Raw genomic sequence first — 20,851 nt, forward strand, 5'->3', positions numbered from 1 at the left:
AGATCATCCCCATAAAATTTCAGCTCATTTGGAAACTTCTAACATAGATAAAAATTGTTGTCATCTTTAAAAAGAAATCTAACAGTCTAGAAATGTCGAGTTTTTGCAATAATTTTTTGCTAATGTTGGAGGTTTCCAAATAAGCTGAAATTTTATGGAGATGGTCTTTATAGTGAGTATATCATATCCACAAAACATTCGGGTTGAATTCATTTTATAGGGGAAGTTTTATCTACGTACTTATTTTAAGTTAATTTAAGTTAGCTACTTTTTAGAGAATGACTATATATATAAAATGACTTTTCAGTATTATATATATTTTAAAATATTTTTCATTAGTACTTTGCCATTATTTAATTAATTTATTTTATTTTCTATTATATATTTTGTGATGTTATTTTTTGTATAATTTAATTTTCCACATGTAATTTGTTTTGGTTTGGTATATAATTTATTTAAGCCCAATGTCCATTTTAACTGAATCTCGTTATATACAAAAAATAACATCACAAAATATATAATAGAAAATAAAATAAATAAATTAAATAATGGCAAAGCACTAACGAAAAATATTTTAAAATATATATAATACTGAATGAAACTAACGTCAAAGAACAAGTAATGAGGAACCAAAAACTGGATGCAAATGCATCAAACTAATTAACCTCAAATAATATTTACCGAGAAATAGGAAACTGGATGCAAATGCAAGCATTAAATTAATCTTAAAAAGTAATTAATAGAAAATCGGAATATGGATACAACTGCATTAAACTAACCTCAAAGAATAATTTTTGGGAAATCAAAACTTGGATGCAAATACATCAAACTAACATAAAAAAATAATTGTCAGAAAATCGGAAACTAGATGTAAATACATTGAACTAACTTTCAAAGATTAAATTAATGGAAAATCGAAAGCTGGATGCAACTGCATTGAACTAATCTCAAAGAAAAATTAATTAGAAATTGGAAACATGAAGCAAATGCGTGGATATAATCTTAAGAAATAATTAACGGAAAATCGGAAATCGGATGCAACTGCACTAAACTAATCTCAAAAAATAAACTGGATACAAATTCATTGAACTAACCTCAAACAATAATTAACGGGAAATCAGAAACTAGATGCAAATGCAACCTTATCAAATAATAAACGAGAAATTGGAAACTGGATGCAAATGCATTAAACTAATCTCACAGAATAATTAACAGGAAATCAGAAACTGGATGCAAATGCATTAAACTGGCCTCAAAGAACAATTAACAGGAAATTGGGAATTGGATGCAAATGTATTGAACAAACAACAAATAATAATTAACTAGAAATCGAAAACTGGATGCAACTGCATTGAACTAACCTCAAAAAATAAATAATAGAAATCAGAAATTGGATGCAACTGCATTGAACTAACCTCAAAATATAAATAACAAAAAAATCATAAACTGGATACAAATACATTGAACTAACCTCAAAACATAGTTGGGGTATATGTTGTGGGAATGTTTAGATAAGTATAATTTTGTATTTAAAATGGTGTTTATCTTATCTCTTTCTGTATGATTGGGAACTCCTTGCTATTCAAGTAACTTCAATATATATGAACTTCGCTTTATTAGGTAATCTCACAAAACTTCAATCGATCAAACTTCTATTATTAAACAACAAAATGAGGTTACTTTTTTTTAATCGAGAGTGAGGTTTTCACGTTATAAGAAATTTAGATGAGTGATCAATATAATATTGATATATAATAGTTCTGCATATTTGCAAATATTTTTAAGAATAATTAATATAACAACACCCGTTCGTAGATAATCTTTGAAGAATAATTAACGGAAATCGGGAACTGGATAATCTTCGATGATCCCACATAGTAAATCAAGCATAATTTATTTTTTTATGTCATGTTTGCAAGGACACTATAGATGGATCAGTAGAAGTTGGTATTACACACGACATTAGATAATTAAAAGAAAATTAGAAACTGGATTCAAATACATAACTGAGCTCAAAGAGTAATTAACGGAAAATCGGAAACTTTATGCAAATGTAATAAACTAAGCTCAAAAAATAATTAAATAGAAATCAGAAACTGGATGCAATTGCATTAAACTAACGTCAAAGAATAACGACCGGGAAATTAGAAATTGGATGCAAATCCTTGAAAAATATTTAACGGAAAATCGGAAACAGTATGCAAATACATCAAACAAACCTCAAATAATAATTAATGGGAAATAAAAAACTGGATGCAAATGCATTGAACTAAACTCAAAAAATAATTAACAGAAAATCAAAAACCGAATTCAATTGCATTGAACTGACCTCATAGAATAATTGGTGGGAAATTGGAAAATAAATGCAAATGCATTGAAATAACCTCAAAGAATAGTTAACGGAAAATCAGAAACCGGATGTATACGTAATTGCATCAAACTAACCTCAAAGTATAAATATACAGAAACTAGATGCAGATGTATTGAACTAACTTAAAGAGTTATTAACATGAAATCTGAAATTGGATGCAAATGCAATGAACTAATCTCAAAGACTAATAACGAAACATTGAAAAATGGATGAAAATGCAGTGAACTAACTTAAATTAATGAATAATTAACAAGAAATTATAAATTTGATGTACCTGCATTGAACTAACCTCAAAAAATAATTACCGAGAAATCGAAAACTTGATGCAAATGCATTGAACTAACATCAAAGAACAATTAACATAAAATCGAAAATTAGATGCAACTGCATTGAACTAACCTCAAAGAATAATTAACAGAAAATTAGAAACTGGATGCAACTGCATTAAACTAACTAAAATCAGAGATTAACTAACGGAAAATCAAAAATTGGATGCAAATGCATTGAAATAACCTCAAAGAATAGCTAACTGAATATTAGAAGCCGGATGTAACTGCATCGCACTGTCCTCAAATCATAAATAACTAGAAATTGTAAACTGTCGAACTAACCTAGAAAAATAATTAATTGGAAATCAAAAACTTAATGCAGATGTATTGAACTAACCTCAAAGAGTAATTAACGGGAGATTGGAATCTGGATGCAAATGCTATGAACTAATATCAAAGACTAATTAACGAAGCATCGAAAACTGGATGTAACTGTACTGAATTAACTTTAATGAATAACTAACCCGAAATCATAAAGTAGATGCAACTACACTGAACTAATATCAAATAATAATTAACGGGAAATCGAAAACTTGATGCAACTGCATTGAACTAACCTTAAAGAATAATTAATGACAAATTGGAAACTAGATGCAACATACTATAATGAACTAACCTCAAAGAATAATTAATGGAAAATCAGAAACTTGATGCAAATACATTGAACTAATAACCCTAAAATATGTTTGTATTATATGTAGGGGGAATAAATGTCTTGACAAATATAATTTAACATTTTAAGTATTGTTTATCATAATTTTTTTTTATTATGATTGGAAATGCCTTGCTATTCAAGTAGCTTCAATATTATCTTTGCCACATTGGACATTCTCACAAAACTTCAATCAAAATTCTATTATTAAACCTAACAACAAAAGGAAGTCGATGAGTTTTATCAAGATTTGGTGCTTCCATTTTATAGAGAGTGGTGCAAGAAATTTGAATGAGTGATTAATATAATTTTCATATCTCATAGTTATACATAGTTGTTAATATTTTTTAGAATAATTTAATATATCAACACCCATTTTTAAGACGGGTCGAAAGCTAGTCATACTCTTGGATCTCTTCCTCTTCCGTGCTCTTCTGGGCCTTGGCTTAATCACTATCTCTATCTCTATCTCTAATTCTCTACTACTTAATAAGAGGCCTGGGTGAGTTAGCCAAATAAGCTGTCTCTCAGTTCTAACCATCTCTACATTTCCTACACGTAGAGATGTCTATCACTTACCAATTTGTCTCTGCTAAAAAAAACTGGGCAAAAGAAATGCTCAGTTTCCCCCGCCTAAAAAAACACCTAACCTTTTCTGCTCTATGTTGTGACCTCTGTTTTCCTTCCCTTCCTCCCCCCTCTCATGTTCTATTTATAAAACACCCCCCTTCTCTCTTAGGCCCTCCATCTCTCGGTCCATCGATTGCCGCGTGTAGGGTTCCCGTACGGCCCTAAGATTTTCCCCTTTGCTCGTGTAGCCCACGTGTCCTAATAGTACGACTCTAGGTCAGCCCCACCTTTAGCTAGCGGCTTTCCACTGTCAGTCCTCGGTTCTCGGTATTTATCCCCTTCACGCTCGACTCCTGTGTTTGCAGCCTTTCTAAAATGCCTCTCATTCCACCGTATGTCCTCTTTCTGGATCCACCGGCCGCCGGACTCCCGGCAATCATAAATTGGGTCGCTACAATGCCCCCTCTCGAGTCCGCGAACCTCCTGAATGTTCGTGGATTCGAGAACCCATCTTTGCCCGCCTTTTCTCTTGGCTTCTGTTTCACGCTTCATTATTATCCGTACACGTGTCCCACACGTGCATGGTTTGAACAACCTCGTTTCCCGTTCCTCCACGTATCGTGCCTCCTCTGGTTCAACTAACGGCTCCTTGGTTTTTGCTCCCCTCCTTTTACCCTTTACCCCCTTTGCACTTCAAATTCCGCTCGCTCCCTCTCTCTTCCTCATTTGCTTCTCACTCTCCTTGTTTCTCACCAGACGCCATTTTTTACTCCCTTTTCTCTTTCCCCACTACCACCCTCTCCTCCTTACATTCAGCCCTTCCCCCTTCTTGGAGGTCTTCCCACCCCCCCCGTCATTTCTCCGTTCATTGCTTGCTCGGATGTTCGTTCTTGCCCTTGGATCGGTGCATCAGGTTGGTAGTCTTTTTCCTTCTCTTTTGCATTTCCTTTCGTGAACTGTTCATCTTCTTTAATCCTCCCCTGATGCCGGATTCCCAATCATAGGGTCTGCCTTCTTCGCCATCATATGCGGAGGCGTCCCCTCTTCCGTTGGATCCCACCGCGGCCCCCTCCACCACGGGGCGGCTTTTTAAACTTCCACCACCTCCCCCACGCTCCCGTCGACCTAACTTAGAAACGATTAGGGTTGGCTATGGCATTCTAGATGATATCCTCCTTGAGCACGTGCCTGACGTGACTCACTTTCCCCATTTAGTTCCCCCCAGACCGGGATGCCTCGGGGCCACGGTTGGTCAAATTGTCTTTGGCTTGCGGCTGCCGATGTCTCTACTAGATGTTAAAGCATGCAACCACTTCAACATTCCCCCCTGCCAAGGTATAGGAAATTTCTGGCATACCATGTATGTTGCGAACCACTACAACCACCACCATGAGCCCCGGATAGTCCTCCGCGACATAATTTCTCACTACTATATACGCAAAAGCACCAAGGACGTGAGCGTGGGATACCACTCCTTCTGTGTCCGTCTCGGTAAACAATCCTTTGTCCTCAAAATCACCACCTCGGACAAAACTTGGCACCACTAGCCCCTGTATGTCTTCGGTAATTTCCTGTTCGCGGATATACCCTCTGAAGTGACTCTCAATCATCTCACTTTTCTGCCTCGCGGTGAGTTCAATTAACTACTTCTCTTTCTTATGTCGATTGTGCCGCAGACTTACTCATTATCTTTATTTTTCTCTTACACAGGTTGGAAGACCGATTCAAAATCCCGCTTTTATGTTGGAGTGACATCTGCGGTCTTTGAGCAGATTCGCAATCTGGGCTCTTCTCAAGCTGAAGTTCTCGGTATAGATCCCTCCCACGGAACCCCCTTGTTGACAGATCCCGCTCTACATACCTTGGGTAAATACTTTGCTGAATTAACTGCTTGAAGGTCCGCGTCGGTGAACATTATGCTTCCCCTACCATTCGCGGACCGAGTGCCCCGCGAATGGCACGATCGACTTCGTGGACTTCTTTGTATGCTTTCGCCCGCTTTGCCTTATCCTGTCTCGGTGTGCATTGTGGCTCAATATCTCTCCACTGAAGATTATGTTGATCGTTCCCAATATCCTTCCCTGGGTCAGTGCTTGCTCTACTTTCTCCTCTTCTATTATAAACTCCTTCAACAATCCCTTTCCTATCATCCTCTGAATCAACCATCTCAATGCGTAACAGTCGTCCGTCTCATGGTTATGTATCTGATGGTATGCACAATAGGGCTTGCCTTGCACCTCCACTGGTTTGGTTCACTGACCTTCATACCCCTGCAAATTCTGAATCAATGGTAGTATCTCACTCAGCGACTTGTTCAATGGCACTTGTTCTACTTCGCGATAGGGCTTTTTGTCTCGGCACTCCCTCCTAGCCTTTTCTTCACCCCTCTCGGTCGTGATGAATATCCTCGGTATCCACTGCCTCCTTTGTCCGATGACTCATATCGCCGACGATTCTCGCCTTTTTCTAGTGATAACACTGCCTTCCCCGCCCTTCACACCTCCTTTTGCATGGTGTCTTCGTACTTGATGTACTTCTCCACCCTCGTGTATAGATCCTGTAAAGTCGCAATTGCATTCTTGGCTACCGACTCGTGTACCCTCGCTCCCGGACGCAATCCTCTCTTGAAAGCTATCACCGTAGTCGTTTCATCTAGATTCTCCACTTTCAAGGTCTCCGCCTTGAATCTGCACAAGAAGTCCCTCAACGACTCCGCAGACCTTTGTCTTACATTGAACAAGGCTGCAATATCAACCACTCGCTTCTTCTGGAGTATAAAATGATCAATGAAGGCCTGCTCTAACTCCTGAAAGCTATTAATACTCTTAGAAGATAACTTGTAATGCCAGTCAGATGCTCCCCCTTTTAAGCTTGCCGGGAACATCATGCACCTCAACCCGTCATACCGTGGCTCCTGCCATAGTGACATCTGCTGCCAGAAATGGTGAATATGGTCCGCGGGGTCTCCAGTCCCATCATACCTTTCAATCCTTGGCTGGTTGAATCTCTTCGGCACCTCAGACTTCCAGATCGTGTCTGCCAGTGGGTTGCGGTTCAATCCTGCCACCACCTGGCTTGCCGCACCCCCCATGCCCTTGGCCTATTCCATATTAGCTTTCAGATCCCTGGCAATCATTTCTATCACTTGCTCCTTCATGAGTCCAACCACCGTCTGCTCTGCCGCATCCGTCCCCCCTTCCTCTTCTCTCTTTGCTTCCGACACCTCCCTTTCAGACTCCTTTATTGTCTCTTTCTCTCTCCTCAACCCTTCATTTTCTTCCCTCAACCTTGCTATCTCCTCATGTAACAACCTTGTTTCCTCCGCCTCTGACATTACTGTCTCTTCCCTACCTTGCTCTCCCCCTTCACTCCTTACTAACTCCACGTCCATCTCGGTGACCGTCGCCTTTTTCGGTCAGCCCACTCTTCTTTTTGTCACCATTTCTCTACTTCTCACTCTCGTTCCCCACAGACGGCGCCAAATGTTGTGACCTCTTTTTTCCTTCCCCTTCCTCCCCCCTCTCCTGTTCTATTTATCACCCCCCCCCTTCTCTCTTAGGCCCTCCATCTGTCCCTCCATCTCTCGGTCCATCGATTGTCGGGTGTAAGGTTCCCGTACGGTCCTAGGGTTTTCCCCTTTGCTCGTGTAGCGCACGTGTCCTAATAGTACGACTCTAGGTCAGCCCCACCTTTAGTTCGCGGCTTTCCACTGTCAGTTCTCAGTGTTTATCCCCTTCACGTTTGACTCCTGTGTCCGCAGCCCTTCTAGAATGCCTCTCATTCCACCGTATGTCCTCTTTCTGGATCCACGGCCGCCGGACTCCCGGCAATCATAAATTGGGTCGCTACACTCTACTTCTCTCTCTTTCACATCTCAAAAAAGTTATATTCACTACTAAAAAAAAGGTTTATAAGCTCAGCTAAAAGGTGAAATGCTAGAGTTTTTACCTCGGTCTTCTAAGAAAAAACAACCGAGGTAAAATCCACTGAGGTAATAGAGTTCTATAAAATCGAGATAATAAGCTACTAAATTATCTCAGAAGTCTGACATCTTATCTAAATATATTATCTCGGTTTTCTAAATAAAACCGATATAATATAGAATAAAACCGAGATAAATTGTTGATTGAAACCAATTAATATAGAAGAAAACCGAGATGTTTTTTTTATTGAAACCGAGATAATATCAAAAAATAACTGTGATAAATTCTTTTGGAAAGGAGATTGTTGGACAACCTTTTATCTCACCTTTGTCATTTTTTGTCATTTTTTTTTTTGGTATTGCTCATGACAATTAACCAGAAATAAAAACACATCCCAAACCACCACATTACCTTTCATATTCATAAACATCAACACCAATTAACAAAAGCAACCTAACATAAGTAAATTCTTTGAAGAACTTATTTCATTAAGATAAGAAAGAACAATGTCAAACATGATCTTAACTTCCAAAGAGTACTAGTGATCAGTCATTTATTTATAGAAACTAAAATATTGTATCAACTACTATTCTTCGAACTATAATAAGACATTTTTTTTTAACTTTTCTCCTGCTGAATTTCCTCCTTACAGATGGTTCCTGCTGAATTTCCTACTCAAAAAAAATTTGAGAATCCAAAGAATATCTCTACGCTCTGGAGCGGAACGCTTGGCAACCGAGGACTCAACTTGAAGTGCATCTTTAGTGGAGCCCCTACCTGAACAGAATTATTTGATTGCTGGACATCATTACTATGTGTGTCATTGGAAGCTATCTCACCCTAATGAAGCTCTGGTAGGATAAATGCAAGGTCCTCACATTGCTTAATCGCACAATCTGTAATCAATTCAGATATTTTTATATTTACCCAGATACCGAAGATGCTATAGGAGAATGTTCGTTCTCCACATATGGGCTGTTCGTCCAACAAGGCCCTTCCTCTTCATCCCAACCAGAAACAACATATGAAGCCCCTGCTTCCTCCCAACTAGTACTAGGCTTTGCATCAGAGCTATGAGTCTCTTGAGAGAGAAGCCCATGTGCGTGTTGTAGGAAAGGTAAATTCAGCTCCAAATGGCGATGCTTGCCGTTAAAGAACTTCAGCCAGAAGCACCGTCGTCTGCTTAACTTCGGGTACTGTCTTCGTTTCTAGGAGCATATCTTTGAAGAGGTCTTCTGATCGGTGCATTGTAGGGGCTAGATGCGAAGAAGACTCAAACAAGGAAAGGGAGTTGAGCGGTTTTGTGCGTGATCAAGTTCAAACCGAAAGCCTGACTCATCCATGTAGTTTTTCTCTAGGACCTTCTTGTCTTGGTCCTCGACAAGGACTTGCATTGCTTCCTGAAATCAAAGTGCATATCTAGAAACGAAAATATTGGGAAGAGATAAATATACTGTTCCCAAAATCCAATTAGACTCAACATTCAAGCAGATTCCAAAAGTTCTTTAAACGCAATTTTTGCCTCCTAAAAGGATACATAACCAAAACTTCTTTTAGTATGTACAAGTCAACTATAAAAAGTATTTTTTCTAGTTTATTTTTAATTCATTGCTATAAAAGGAGAATCCTAAGCAAGCACCTGTTTACTAGCATAAACCAAAGGTTCATCATCAACCCGACTTTTCCTCCAATGGAGTAATATTTATTTTTCCAACAACCGCCATACCCTTTTTTGCTTCTTGCTAAAAGTAAAACATCGACATGATATGCGATTGCAAGTTAAATTAGCAAACTAGGAAAGGCTAATTACACAAAATGTTCATATACAATAATGAAGCCATGAAGGTACATTATTAAGTCACAGAGCAGGTCCACACGAAGATGACTATTTAAACCTTGCTCAAAAGAAAATAAATAAATGTAACGCGAGGATTGAAGGTCATCATACTAAATATCAACACTACCTCACAATGCTTTTCGTAGTTCATTAGCATCCATAGAGTCTGCAATTTCAAGAAGTTGAATAGCATTTCTTGGCTCCACAGTGACTTCGGCTGCCACTTTTTCACATAGGCTTTTAAACTTGGTGTAAGCATTTTATCATTGTTTTCATTGGAATTCAACATTATTCGTTATCTTCAATATCATCAAACATAAATCCTTCATCTAATTCTTCAAAAGCGTCTCTAGTCTCTAGTTTTGGCTTCTCGGATACTCCGGCAAGTTTGGGAGGATATACAAGATGATAAAGACCACAAACAATTAACAAGTGGGTTTCACCAAACCTAAACTGGCCGAGGTAGCCTGCTTCCGCCAAGCAAACCGAGTAGCTCGCGAGAGGCTTCGCCCTTACCTTTCTTCCCATCCCACATATATATATCACCTGTAGCTGAAGCTGCGGCTGTCCAATACTTCCCTACAGAGATATGCTCACTAGGCTTTTCCCGGACATAGAGTATAGCTTTCACGGGTATAACGATGGAGGATAAAAAGTCAGAAATAGATGAAGAGAATGGTAAAAGTGCAACAGATAAAATCTCAAACAAATAGAACCTGTTGGCATCTCAGATCGGGATCCGAGGACACCCAATAGAATAGTGAACCGTCATTAGTAAGAGCCGGGCTATGTACCATTCCTGCAGCTATTGCAATAACACGGCCTTTCCATCACGGTGGAACTTCACTTGTGTGCCTCCACTTTTTTAGTATTTCTAGCAATGACTACACACCTTGGTGTAACAAGGCGATGACCCCATGTGAACACCTGCAAGTGACAATATTCCGATTGAATCAGTATCGTATGTACATCGACATCGGCATCAATCGAGTCTCATAGAAACCACGAAGCAAAATTTCTGAAATATTGTTCATTTATTAGACATCACAAAATTACCAATTGACACATTATGCATTATAATATGGGGACATCTTAAAGGTGTGGTTCGAGTTTAAATAGATCGATAAAATAAGTCAAATATTCAAGATCTTCAAAGAACTTCGGTCAATGAAGTAACATGTTCAATAGTGACCCGACCAAAAACAAATCGTTGATTTAATAATCCACAACACCGGTCAATGGTCTCCAAAGCGACATAAGATGCCAACTATAAACCGAATACCACTTCAGTATCTATGATAAAATATTTTTTTAATAGTTTTAATCGGTAAAGTGAAAAATTTCATTCAAATAAAAACTAGGTTGAGGTAACCCTCTTTGTTAAATAATCAAGTATGTGATGTATTGGGTGTAACCAAACTGTTTGTGTAATGTATAGTAGGAAAATATACTAGACATGCCGATGTTAACAACTACTTAAACTACCCATGCCACATGTCTAGTAATATTTTCCTACTACACATTGCACAAACAATTAAGTTACACCCAATACATCACATCTTATTATCTTACACCCTACAAGTACAAAAAAGGAAAAAAAGCAAAAAAACAAGAACATCACCAAAATAAGAAAACAGAATATTAACCGGAACAATCAAACGATCAAGCATACCTCCCCATCTGCTCCTAATACAATTGTGTGATACTTTGCAGCCGCAACTTCATCAAACTTTTTCCCTTCAAGTATTCAACAACCATTGGTGTGTAGTTTGAAGCTGAGTTGGAGGTACCATACCCTAATTGGCCCTCCTTGTTCCATTTCCAAGTAAAACCTCGCCAGACTCGGAAATCACAAAGAAATAGTTTGTTAGTCATAGAATCGAAACTATTTTCGTCTCAAGGAAACTCACCCGCCTTGGCGTTGGTTGGAGTATCAATCGAGGTATAACCAAGCTGACCCTCTGCATGACATTTTCAAGCATCTATTAGTAACTGTTAGTATCACAACATATAATAGTGGTAGATGAAGAAATAATTAAATAACAATAATAACAACGATAATAGCACTAAAAGTGATAATAGATTAGACTTCTTTTCTCTAAGTTCCTATTTTACATTTCTTTGCATTTAGGTTTACACATATCAGCAGCAAGAGAAATAGATTTTTCCCCTCTTCCAATTATAAATTTAAATCAGATTTCTGTCTTGAAATGTTGACAACTAATATACAATCACTACATGCAATTTTGTACCTCGCGTACTAATATACAATCACTACATGCAATTATGTACCTCTGTTGGATCCCCAAGTAAATACTTCCCCACCCTCAATTGTTATGGCGATTGTGATGCTTAGCAGTGCAACAACTACCTTAACTTCGCCTAGATCCTAGACCACAAGTGACTCGGGCGTGGAGTAATAACTGCAGCTTGTCCGCTGAAAATTAATAGCTAAATTAGTACCCCAAAATGGAGAACCGCCCTCACCAATTGGGGATCGACTAATGTTGTAACGACAAACAATGCAACAAACCTTATAACTATTAGATTAATAGGATCAAGTGCCTTAAACTCCATTGCAAGTAGAAAATAAAAGATCCATATGAAACCATATACCATCCCTAAGAAGATAGTACAAATGATGCTTGTCTATTTTGTATACTTATTGACTTCGGCAAAGGGAAACAAGAATTTAATCAGTCTTTTTCTGGCATAAGAAGGCATCCGATAAAAGAGAGAACTCGAGTACCTCCGGATCCTAAAAACAGAGGCTACATCGGTAGAATTTGCAACATCTTGAGAAAGTAAATTCACGGAAGTATTCCTAAAACCATTGAATGCCGAGATATTTGGTATAATAGCAATAAAAAGCTGAAAATACAAGAGTGAACCTATTTACAATTGGGAAAGCATATCAAATGGTTCTACTACCCAAATACAAAAATTTCATGACCGAAATCCTTGCCTTCTCAACGTCGCGTAAAACCAAGTTGAGACAATTATGCCATTCGCAGAATTTTTTAGGGAGGCTCACAGGTTCTCGAGGCCACCTTCAAGTTAGACTAAAAGGCAGACTTTGATTTTGTTTAGGCAAATCATCTTCGGTGAGTGAACTTTTCTGAAACCCCGGAATCGGACCTTCCGGCTCTCGATTCTTTGCTTGATTATCGGCAATTGTAATTGCTATTGCCTACCACCTCCGGGAAGAGCTTTAATAAAATAAAAAGAACTCAAAAAGACAAAAATACCAATTTGGTGCTCTGCGGCTCGGGAGAGCAAAGCTCAATTTGGAACATGGGCGCAGACAGTAAGAGTTTTCCATGGGAACAAGTCTAAAGCGAGCGATTGGAACCATTTCGAGCTAGGTTCGGGTATATTGGATGTATGATATGAGGGGAACGATCAAAGAGATTATGGTGTTGAGTCTAGGGTTCAGTGTCCCTATCGCGGATGAAGTTATTCTATCAAACCCCCTATTTGCTCACATTCGAACATTACAAAAACTGAAGATTTCAAAATGTGCGGTCGTAGGTGAAAGGTTCTCATTTCGTTTAGTCATAGATACAAGAAAAAAGCTCACTCTACGTGCAAGAAGGCCTTATCTAAAAAAAAAGATAAAGAGTAATACACTGCTCAAAAGCAAATCAAGTTGAGGCAGATCGACCCGAAACCTCCTCAAATCCAATTTGTTCTAACAAGGAATGAATAGGCGATGGAAGAACTACGAATCAGTTTATAAAGGTTAGGCACTAACTTATTTATACATGAATAATTTAGATTCAATATTCTAAGTTTGATTAATCATTTTTCAAAAATCTGATTAGTTTTGAACACTATATAATCTCCTAGCTTAATCTAAGATCATTTTAGTACCTGAAAACCAGAAGAGTTGTTGAACGAGTTGAAATGGGTAGTGGAAATCGTTTCTGAGTTTAAGAGAGGGCAATATACACGAAGAGATAGTAGAGAGGTGAGATAGTTGGGATTAGAATGGCAGTTGCCATCGTGAGTTCGTGAAAGTCACGAAAGAGTACTGTAAAGCAGGACTTCTATTTTTCGGGACTTCTAATTTTTTCGGGATTTTTGTTTTCTCTGCCAAATTTATTCCGAGATATTTGGTATAATAGCAATTATATCATTTGAATGTCGAGATATTTGGTTTATATCAATTATATCAATTCAATGTGAGATAAATGAAACTTCCTATTATATCAGTTCCACAATGGTGAGATAAATGAAATTTCCTATTATATCAGTTCCATACCACCAGTGGTAAAATCCATATATTTTGTCTCGGTTAAGTAAAAGGCGAGATAACAGATTTATACTTAGAGTTAGTACCTAAATTATGGGACATATTATCTCATTTACATGACATATTATCTCTCTTATCAGCAGAACCGAGATAAGGCTAATTTTAGAACCGAGATAAAAACCCTTTTTTTTAGTAGTGATTACATATTAAAGGGGTTTCATCTGGTATTTTCGCTGTTTGAAGTAAGTCGACTTCAGGGCAATTGATTTTGGCACATGTATAGAGTTCAAGGGAAAAAAAGGGCTACTTAGTCAATTGATTTTGTTGATGCTCAAGGTATATCCCTTCTACTATCCCTTTAACTGTTTGAGGTTAAAAAAAAGGCTACTTAGTCAATTGTTCAGGGAAAAAGCAAGGCTACTTAGTCAATTGATTTTGGTACATGTCTAGAGTTCAGGAAAAAATAAATGCTACTTAGTCAATTGATTTTGCTAATGCTCAAGCTACCGTTCTACATGTCTAGGATCCCTTCTCACCCAACAACAACGTCGTCGTCGTCTTAGAAATATGACTACTGAAGGAAGAATTGCGCAGCGAGATCGTCTTCGAATGAGGCAACATCGACTGAATATGTCTGATGGGCAGCGTTCGGTGTCTAGGGAACGTGATCGCCTTCAAAGTATAAAATGTTGGCAGAGACTAACTGATGAACAGATCAAGAACATTATATAGGCAACACCGAAGGAATCAAACAGTTAATCACTTACGAGGGAGCAATGCAGTTACAGAACAATCTCAGACTCCTATTCAACATGAAGTACCTCTTTCAGAATTGTAGCGTGTCGTTGCTGTTAGGAGATTTTACTAGAAAGTCACACCTCAATCTAGTTACTTTCTATCCCAAATGATTTCAACTTGGAGCTCACACCAAGGAAATCACCCACCCAAGACTTTGGTAGTTATCACAACAAACTCAAATAAGCAAAGCACCTAATTTATCATCACCCATAGCAAGCAAACAATAAATAAGGAAGTAAATATGCAAAGAGACACAAAGATTTAGGTGGTTCGGTAAATGTTACCTACATCCATACAAGAGCCAAGTTTCCTTTATAGCAAAGATTGGAGAGTTTACAAGAGATATCAAGAATCAAGAACAAGAGGCCTCACTCAAAACCTAGCTCAATAGAGCTCCCACAATACCCAAGAAATGAATCTCTCAAAAAGTTATCTCAAAACCCTAATCTATTTCCTTTATATAGGTGTACATAGAAAAAAAAAGGAGAGAAAAGGTTTGGGGCCGAAATATCGACAAATCGTCAAAATTCCGAAAAGTTTCAGAACTCTAAAGCTTGCTGGTAAGATACCGGAGCTTCATACGCTCGACGGTTCCACAACCCAACAATCTCCCACTTGGAACCTTCGAGATTCTACATGCACATCACATCTCAATTGTAACAACTCCATCCAATTCCAGTTTACTAAAGAAACACTCGGCTTATCCATCATGGTCTTCAAGCAAGAAGACCCACCGAAGTTGAACACAACTTCAACTTCTCAGTAGGCACGGTCTTGGTCAACATATCCGCCGGATTCTCACTTCCTTGGATCTTCTCAAGTGCCAAAACCTCATCCTCTAACAGAGATCAGATAAAATGATACCGGAGACCAATGTGCTTGGCCCTAGAATGAAAGGCGAATTCTTAGCAAGATGTATAGCACTCGGTATCCAGCGTGTAACACACTTCTCTCTTGCTTCATCCCAAGCTCTTCCATCAATCCCTGTAACTAGATCATCTCTTTGCTTGCCTCTCTAACGGCCACATACTCTGCTTCTGTGGTAGACAAAGCAACAATCTTACAGAATGGCGAAATCCAACTCACTACAGTAGCACCTACTGTAAAGACATAACCAGTAGTGCTTCTTCTGTGATCTACTTCTCCTGCAAAATCAGCATCCACATACCCTTGCAGGTTCACAACACCCCTTCCATAACATAGGCATTTCTCTGTAGTACCTCTCAGATATCTCAATATCCACTTCACGGCTTCCCAGTGTTGCTTGCCAGGATTAGACATAAATCTACTGACAGCTCCCACTGCTTGGGCTATATCTTGACGCGTGCAAACCATGGCATACATAAGACTTCCAATGGCAGAGGCGTATGGTACCTTAGCCATGAAGTTTCTTTCCTCAACAGTCTTGGGAGAGTGTTCCTTGGACAACTTGAAGTGGACTGCCAAAGGTGTGCAAACTGGTTTCGCACTACCCATGTTGAACCTCTTCAATACCTTCTCAATATACTCAGCCTGAGACAACTCCAGAATACCTTTATGCCTATCTCTTCTGATCCTCATCCCTAGAATCTGTTTCGCTGCACCCAAGTCCTTCATAGAGAACTCACTTGCTAACTTCTCTTTCAATCTCCCAATTTCTGACATATCAGAACTTGCTACTAACATATCATCAACATATAGCAACAGGATGACGTAGCTGAGTCGAACCTCTTGAAGTAGCAACAATGGTCAGCGTTGCACTTATAGTACCACTGCCTAGGGGATTGCTTCAAACCATACAAGCTCTTTCTGATCCTGCATACTATATTCTCTTTACCCTTCTTGATGAAACCCTCCGGTTGCTGCATGTAAATTTCCTCAACTAGGTCACCATGGAGGAAGGCAGTTTTAACATCCAACTGCTCAAGATACAAATCTTCCGCTACAACAATACTCAACACTGACCGAATAGTATTCAGTTTCACCACTGGGGAGAATATCTCGTGAAGTCAACTTTTTCTGCTGAAAACCCTTGACTACTAGCCTCGCTTTGTATCTCTGGGAACCATCATGTTCCTCTTTGACTCTAAACACCCATTTGTTCTGTAGAGCCTTCTTGCCCATGGGTAGTTTGGCTAACTCCCACGTGCCATTAGAGATGAGGGACTTCATCTCATCTTGCATAGCAAGCTCCCACTTGCTTGCATCACTCACCTCCAATGCTTCATCATAGCATTGAGGCTCGCCACCACCATCGATGAAGTAGCAAGTAATTCACATAGGTGGAGGGTGGATATCTCGTACTCGGTACATGTGGCCTAGATGTCTTCCTTGGGGCACGAGGTGGAGATAGACTCGGTGGTGTAGTATCCTCATTATTCTCTGAGTCACTACTCTTGTCATCCTCCGACCGGGGGCTCCCACTATACCACTTTACATCGAAGTCTTCCAACTCAACATACTCTCACGTGCGCTCTGCGTACCCGATTCCTTGGTTTGTGCTTCATCTCTGTCCTTATACATCACCTTCTCATTAAACACAACATCTCTACTACGAATGATTTTCTGATTTTGATCATCCCAAAAGCGATACCCAAAATCATCACCGCCATAGCCGATGAATGTGCACTTTAGTGACTTAGCATCAAGCTTGCTTCTAGCTTGGTCACTAATGTGGACATAGGACACACAACCAAACACCTTCAAATGGGAAAGGTTCACATCCTTCCCGCTCCACACTTCCTCTGGAATCTTAAAATCCAAAGGTACTGATGGTCCTCTATTGATCAGGTAAGCTGCTGTGCTAACACTTTCTGCCCAAAACTGCTTGGGCAAGCATGCTAGTGTATGCATACACCTAGCTCTCTCTGTCAGTGTTCTATTCATCCGCTCTGGAACCCCATTCTGCTGAGGTGTCCCTGGCAAAGTCTTTTCCATCTTGATGCCATTTTCAGCACAGTACTTCTTAAAACCTGAATCCTCATACTCTCCACCGTTGTTTGGGATCTCGAAATTCTTTTTACTTTCAAGCTTGTCTCATTCTCAACCATGGCCTTCCAAGTCTTGAATACTTCAAATACTTCTGACTTGTGTCTCAAGAAATAGACCCACACCTTCCTAGTATGGTCATCAATGAAAGTCACAAAATATGACTTTCCGCCAAGTGAAGAGACATTAGTCGGCCCCGGACATCTGTATGAATCAACTCAAGCCTTCTTGCTTTTGGAGTCGACCCATTCTCTGAAAACTCACCCGCTCTCGCTTTCCAAAATACAGTTCTCCACGAAGTCAATTTCAGTCGATCAGAACTTTGGGAGTTTACCAGAAGAGTGAATGATTTTCATTCCTTTCTCACTCATATGACCAAGTCTGCGGTGCCAAACATTCGGATCCTCTTTGCCATGTGCCACGACAATCGACTCACAACCATGTGCAGTCATGTAGAGAGTACCATCTTTCTTACCATTTGCAACAATCAATGAACCCTTCGAGACCTTCCAAGTATCACCGGTGAAGACTGTAACAAATCCTTCACTTGCCAATTGCCCTACAGAAATCAAATTCTTCCTCAAATCCGGAACGTGTCTAGCGTCCCTCAATAACCATGACGAGCCATTCATCTTGACATGCACGTCACCCTTGCCGACAATGTCACAAGGTTGGTCATCACCGAGAAAGATCGTTCCAAGGTCACCTTCGGTGTAGTTCTCAAGGAACTCTCGATGTGAGGTAGCATGGAAAGATCTTGGGAATCAAGTACCCAAGACTCCTTCTTGTGCTCCATCGAACATATCAAAGCGTCATCTACCATCTCAACAACATTAGCTTCTTGATTCTTTTTCTTGTTCTTATTAATGTTGTTGTTGTTTCTTGGTGCCGGATAATTGGGGCTATAGTGGCCAGGCCTACCACAATTATAGCACACCACTTCACTTATGTCTCAAGGTTTGTGTTCAACGCTTTGCAATTGGGGGGCTTGAGATTTCGATCTCCCCCTCCACTTCTTCTTACCACGATTCCTGTTTGAATTTCTCCCCCTACTTTCAGTGCTCAATGCCGACCCCGAAGTTGACCCCGAAGATGAAGGACAATCCTGTCTCCGAATTTCCTTGGTTAGTACCATACTAACAACGTGCTCAAACTTCAACTTGGTCATTCCCGCATAGCCACTAATAGCCTTAGAATCAGAGCCTTCCAACTTGGAGGCATTTGTCCAAGTATCGCCAAAGCTAGCACCTCATCACTAAATGTAATCTCAACCGACTCTAATTGGTCCTTAGTTTGGTTGAATTCATTTAAGTGATCCTTGAAGGATGTCCCCTCCGACATTCTCATACTAAATAGCTTGGTGATCAAATAGACTTTGTTCGCAGCCGAGGGTTGTTCATACATCGTAGTAAGTGCCTCCATGAGAGACTTCGCCGTCTTCTCAGTCTTAATATTGAAGGCTACCGACTTCAAAGACTCAATCGGATTGTGGCCAAGGCCTTTCTATCCTACAAATCCCATTTGTCTTGCGGAATCTCCTCAGGCTTCTCACTTATCAACGTTTCCATCAAATCCTTTTGATAGAGAACGTCCTCAATTTGCATCTTCCAATAGCCAAAGTTTGTTCCATCAAACTTCTCTATCCTGTAGCTTTCTTTGTCGGTCGTCATGACTTTACTGAATCAAAACCAACGGTGGAGAACCTCTCAGAGGAATTTCCTCAAACACCTAGCCTCCAATGCTAAAGGTGGAGTCTTTTCCTCACACACCCTGTAGCTCTGTTACAGTCCTGTAGCTCTGATACCACTTGTTGGGAGATTTCACTAGAAACTCACACCTCAATCTAGTTACTTTCTATCCCAAATGATTTCAACTTGGAGCTCACACCAAGGAAATCACCCACCCAAGACTTTGGTAGTTATCACAACAAACTCAAACAAGCAAAGCCACTAATTTATCATCACCCATAGCAAGCAAACAATAAATAAGGAAGTAAATATGCAAAGAGACACAAAGATTTAGGTGGTTCGGTAAATGTTACCTACATCCACACAAGAGCCAAATTTCCTTTATAGCAAAGATTGGAGAGTTTACAAGAGATATCAAGAATCAAGAACAAGAGGCATCACTCAAACCCTAGCTCAATAGAGCTCCCACAATACCCAAGAAATGAATCTCTCAAAAAGTTATCTCAAAACCTTAATCTATTTCCTTTATATAGGTGTACATAGAAAAAAAGGGAAGAAAAGGTTTGGGGCCGAAATATCGACAAATCGTCGAAATTCCAAAAAGTTTCAGAACTCTAAAGCTTGCTGGTGAGATACCGGAGCTTCATACTCTCGACGGTTCCACAACCCAACAGTTGCTTCATCAGACTGTCTTCTTCCATTCAATATGATGATAGGTTGATTTTTTTTCTACTAAAGTTTCCAGTGCTGGTATACCAATTGTTATTTAGGTTAGCAATTATGATATAATTATTACTTATATGTAATGTAGTTGACCCCACTGACCCACTAACTGTTGCCATTGTTTCGCCAACAGTTCCAATCACCGACTACTATAGAGTCTCCATCAACGTTCGCTCATGGTACACAAGGTATAACACTTTAATATGTATGGCCACAATTTCCATGTTTTGCATGTATGGATATTTCATTTTTTTTTCTCAAGTTAATAGGCACAAGTAGTAATCTGAACTTCCAAGACAGTGTTGGCATGTCCACTGATCATTGCCCTCTTTATATAGCTTTGCCACAAAACGAAACTCCTTATGCTTTTAAGAATGATGTTATAGACTCCCCAACAACATTGAATCGGTATGGACAAGGTATACCATTTTAATTATGTGTACTAGCATCATGTACGTGCGTTGCACGACTTAACGAATACTCGCCGGACCACAAAATTTCCCAAAATACAGAGGTCATTTTCTCATCTTACAATCAAAATCCTTGAGTGAGAACTCCAGGAATAATTCAAACTTGGAATCCCAAAATACAAAAGTCATTTTCTCATCTTACAATCAAAATCCTTGAATGAGAACTCCAGGAATAATTCAAACTTGGAACTGAAATTGGATATATGACATAACCCAGTGAAGACAGAAAATCAACAAAGGACACACATGAACAATAGGCAAATAAACG

The 20,851-nt window shown here is 39.3% G+C and overlaps 1 protein-coding gene and 1 pseudogene across 1 annotated transcript; both read right to left on the reverse strand.

Moving 5' to 3' along the window:
- Nucleotides 1–6,416: 6,416 nt before the first annotated feature.
- On the reverse strand, nt 6,417–7,013 carry LOC147521867 (uncharacterized). Its single transcript, XM_086566493.1, has one exon. It carries the CDS (start codon nt 7,011–7,013, stop codon nt 6,417–6,419), a length of 597 nt encoding a protein of 198 aa, XP_086422619.1.
- A 2,721-nt stretch (nt 7,014–9,734) lies between these two features.
- LOC147521868 (uncharacterized) lies at nt 9,735–18,870 on the reverse strand (annotated as a pseudogene).
- Between the last annotated feature and the right edge of the window lie 1,981 nt (nt 18,871–20,851).

This window comes from Coptis chinensis, chromosome 1 (genome assembly GCF_015680905.1).
Source record: "Coptis chinensis isolate HL-2020 chromosome 1, ASM1568090v1, whole genome shotgun sequence".
NCBI lineage: Eukaryota > Viridiplantae > Streptophyta > Magnoliopsida > Ranunculales > Ranunculaceae > Coptis > Coptis chinensis.

Coding starts and splice junctions, on each gene's coding strand:
- LOC147521867 (XM_086566493.1), bottom strand. CDS start 7,013: ATGGGGGGTGCGGCAAGCCAGGTGGTGGCAGGATTGAACCGCAACCCA.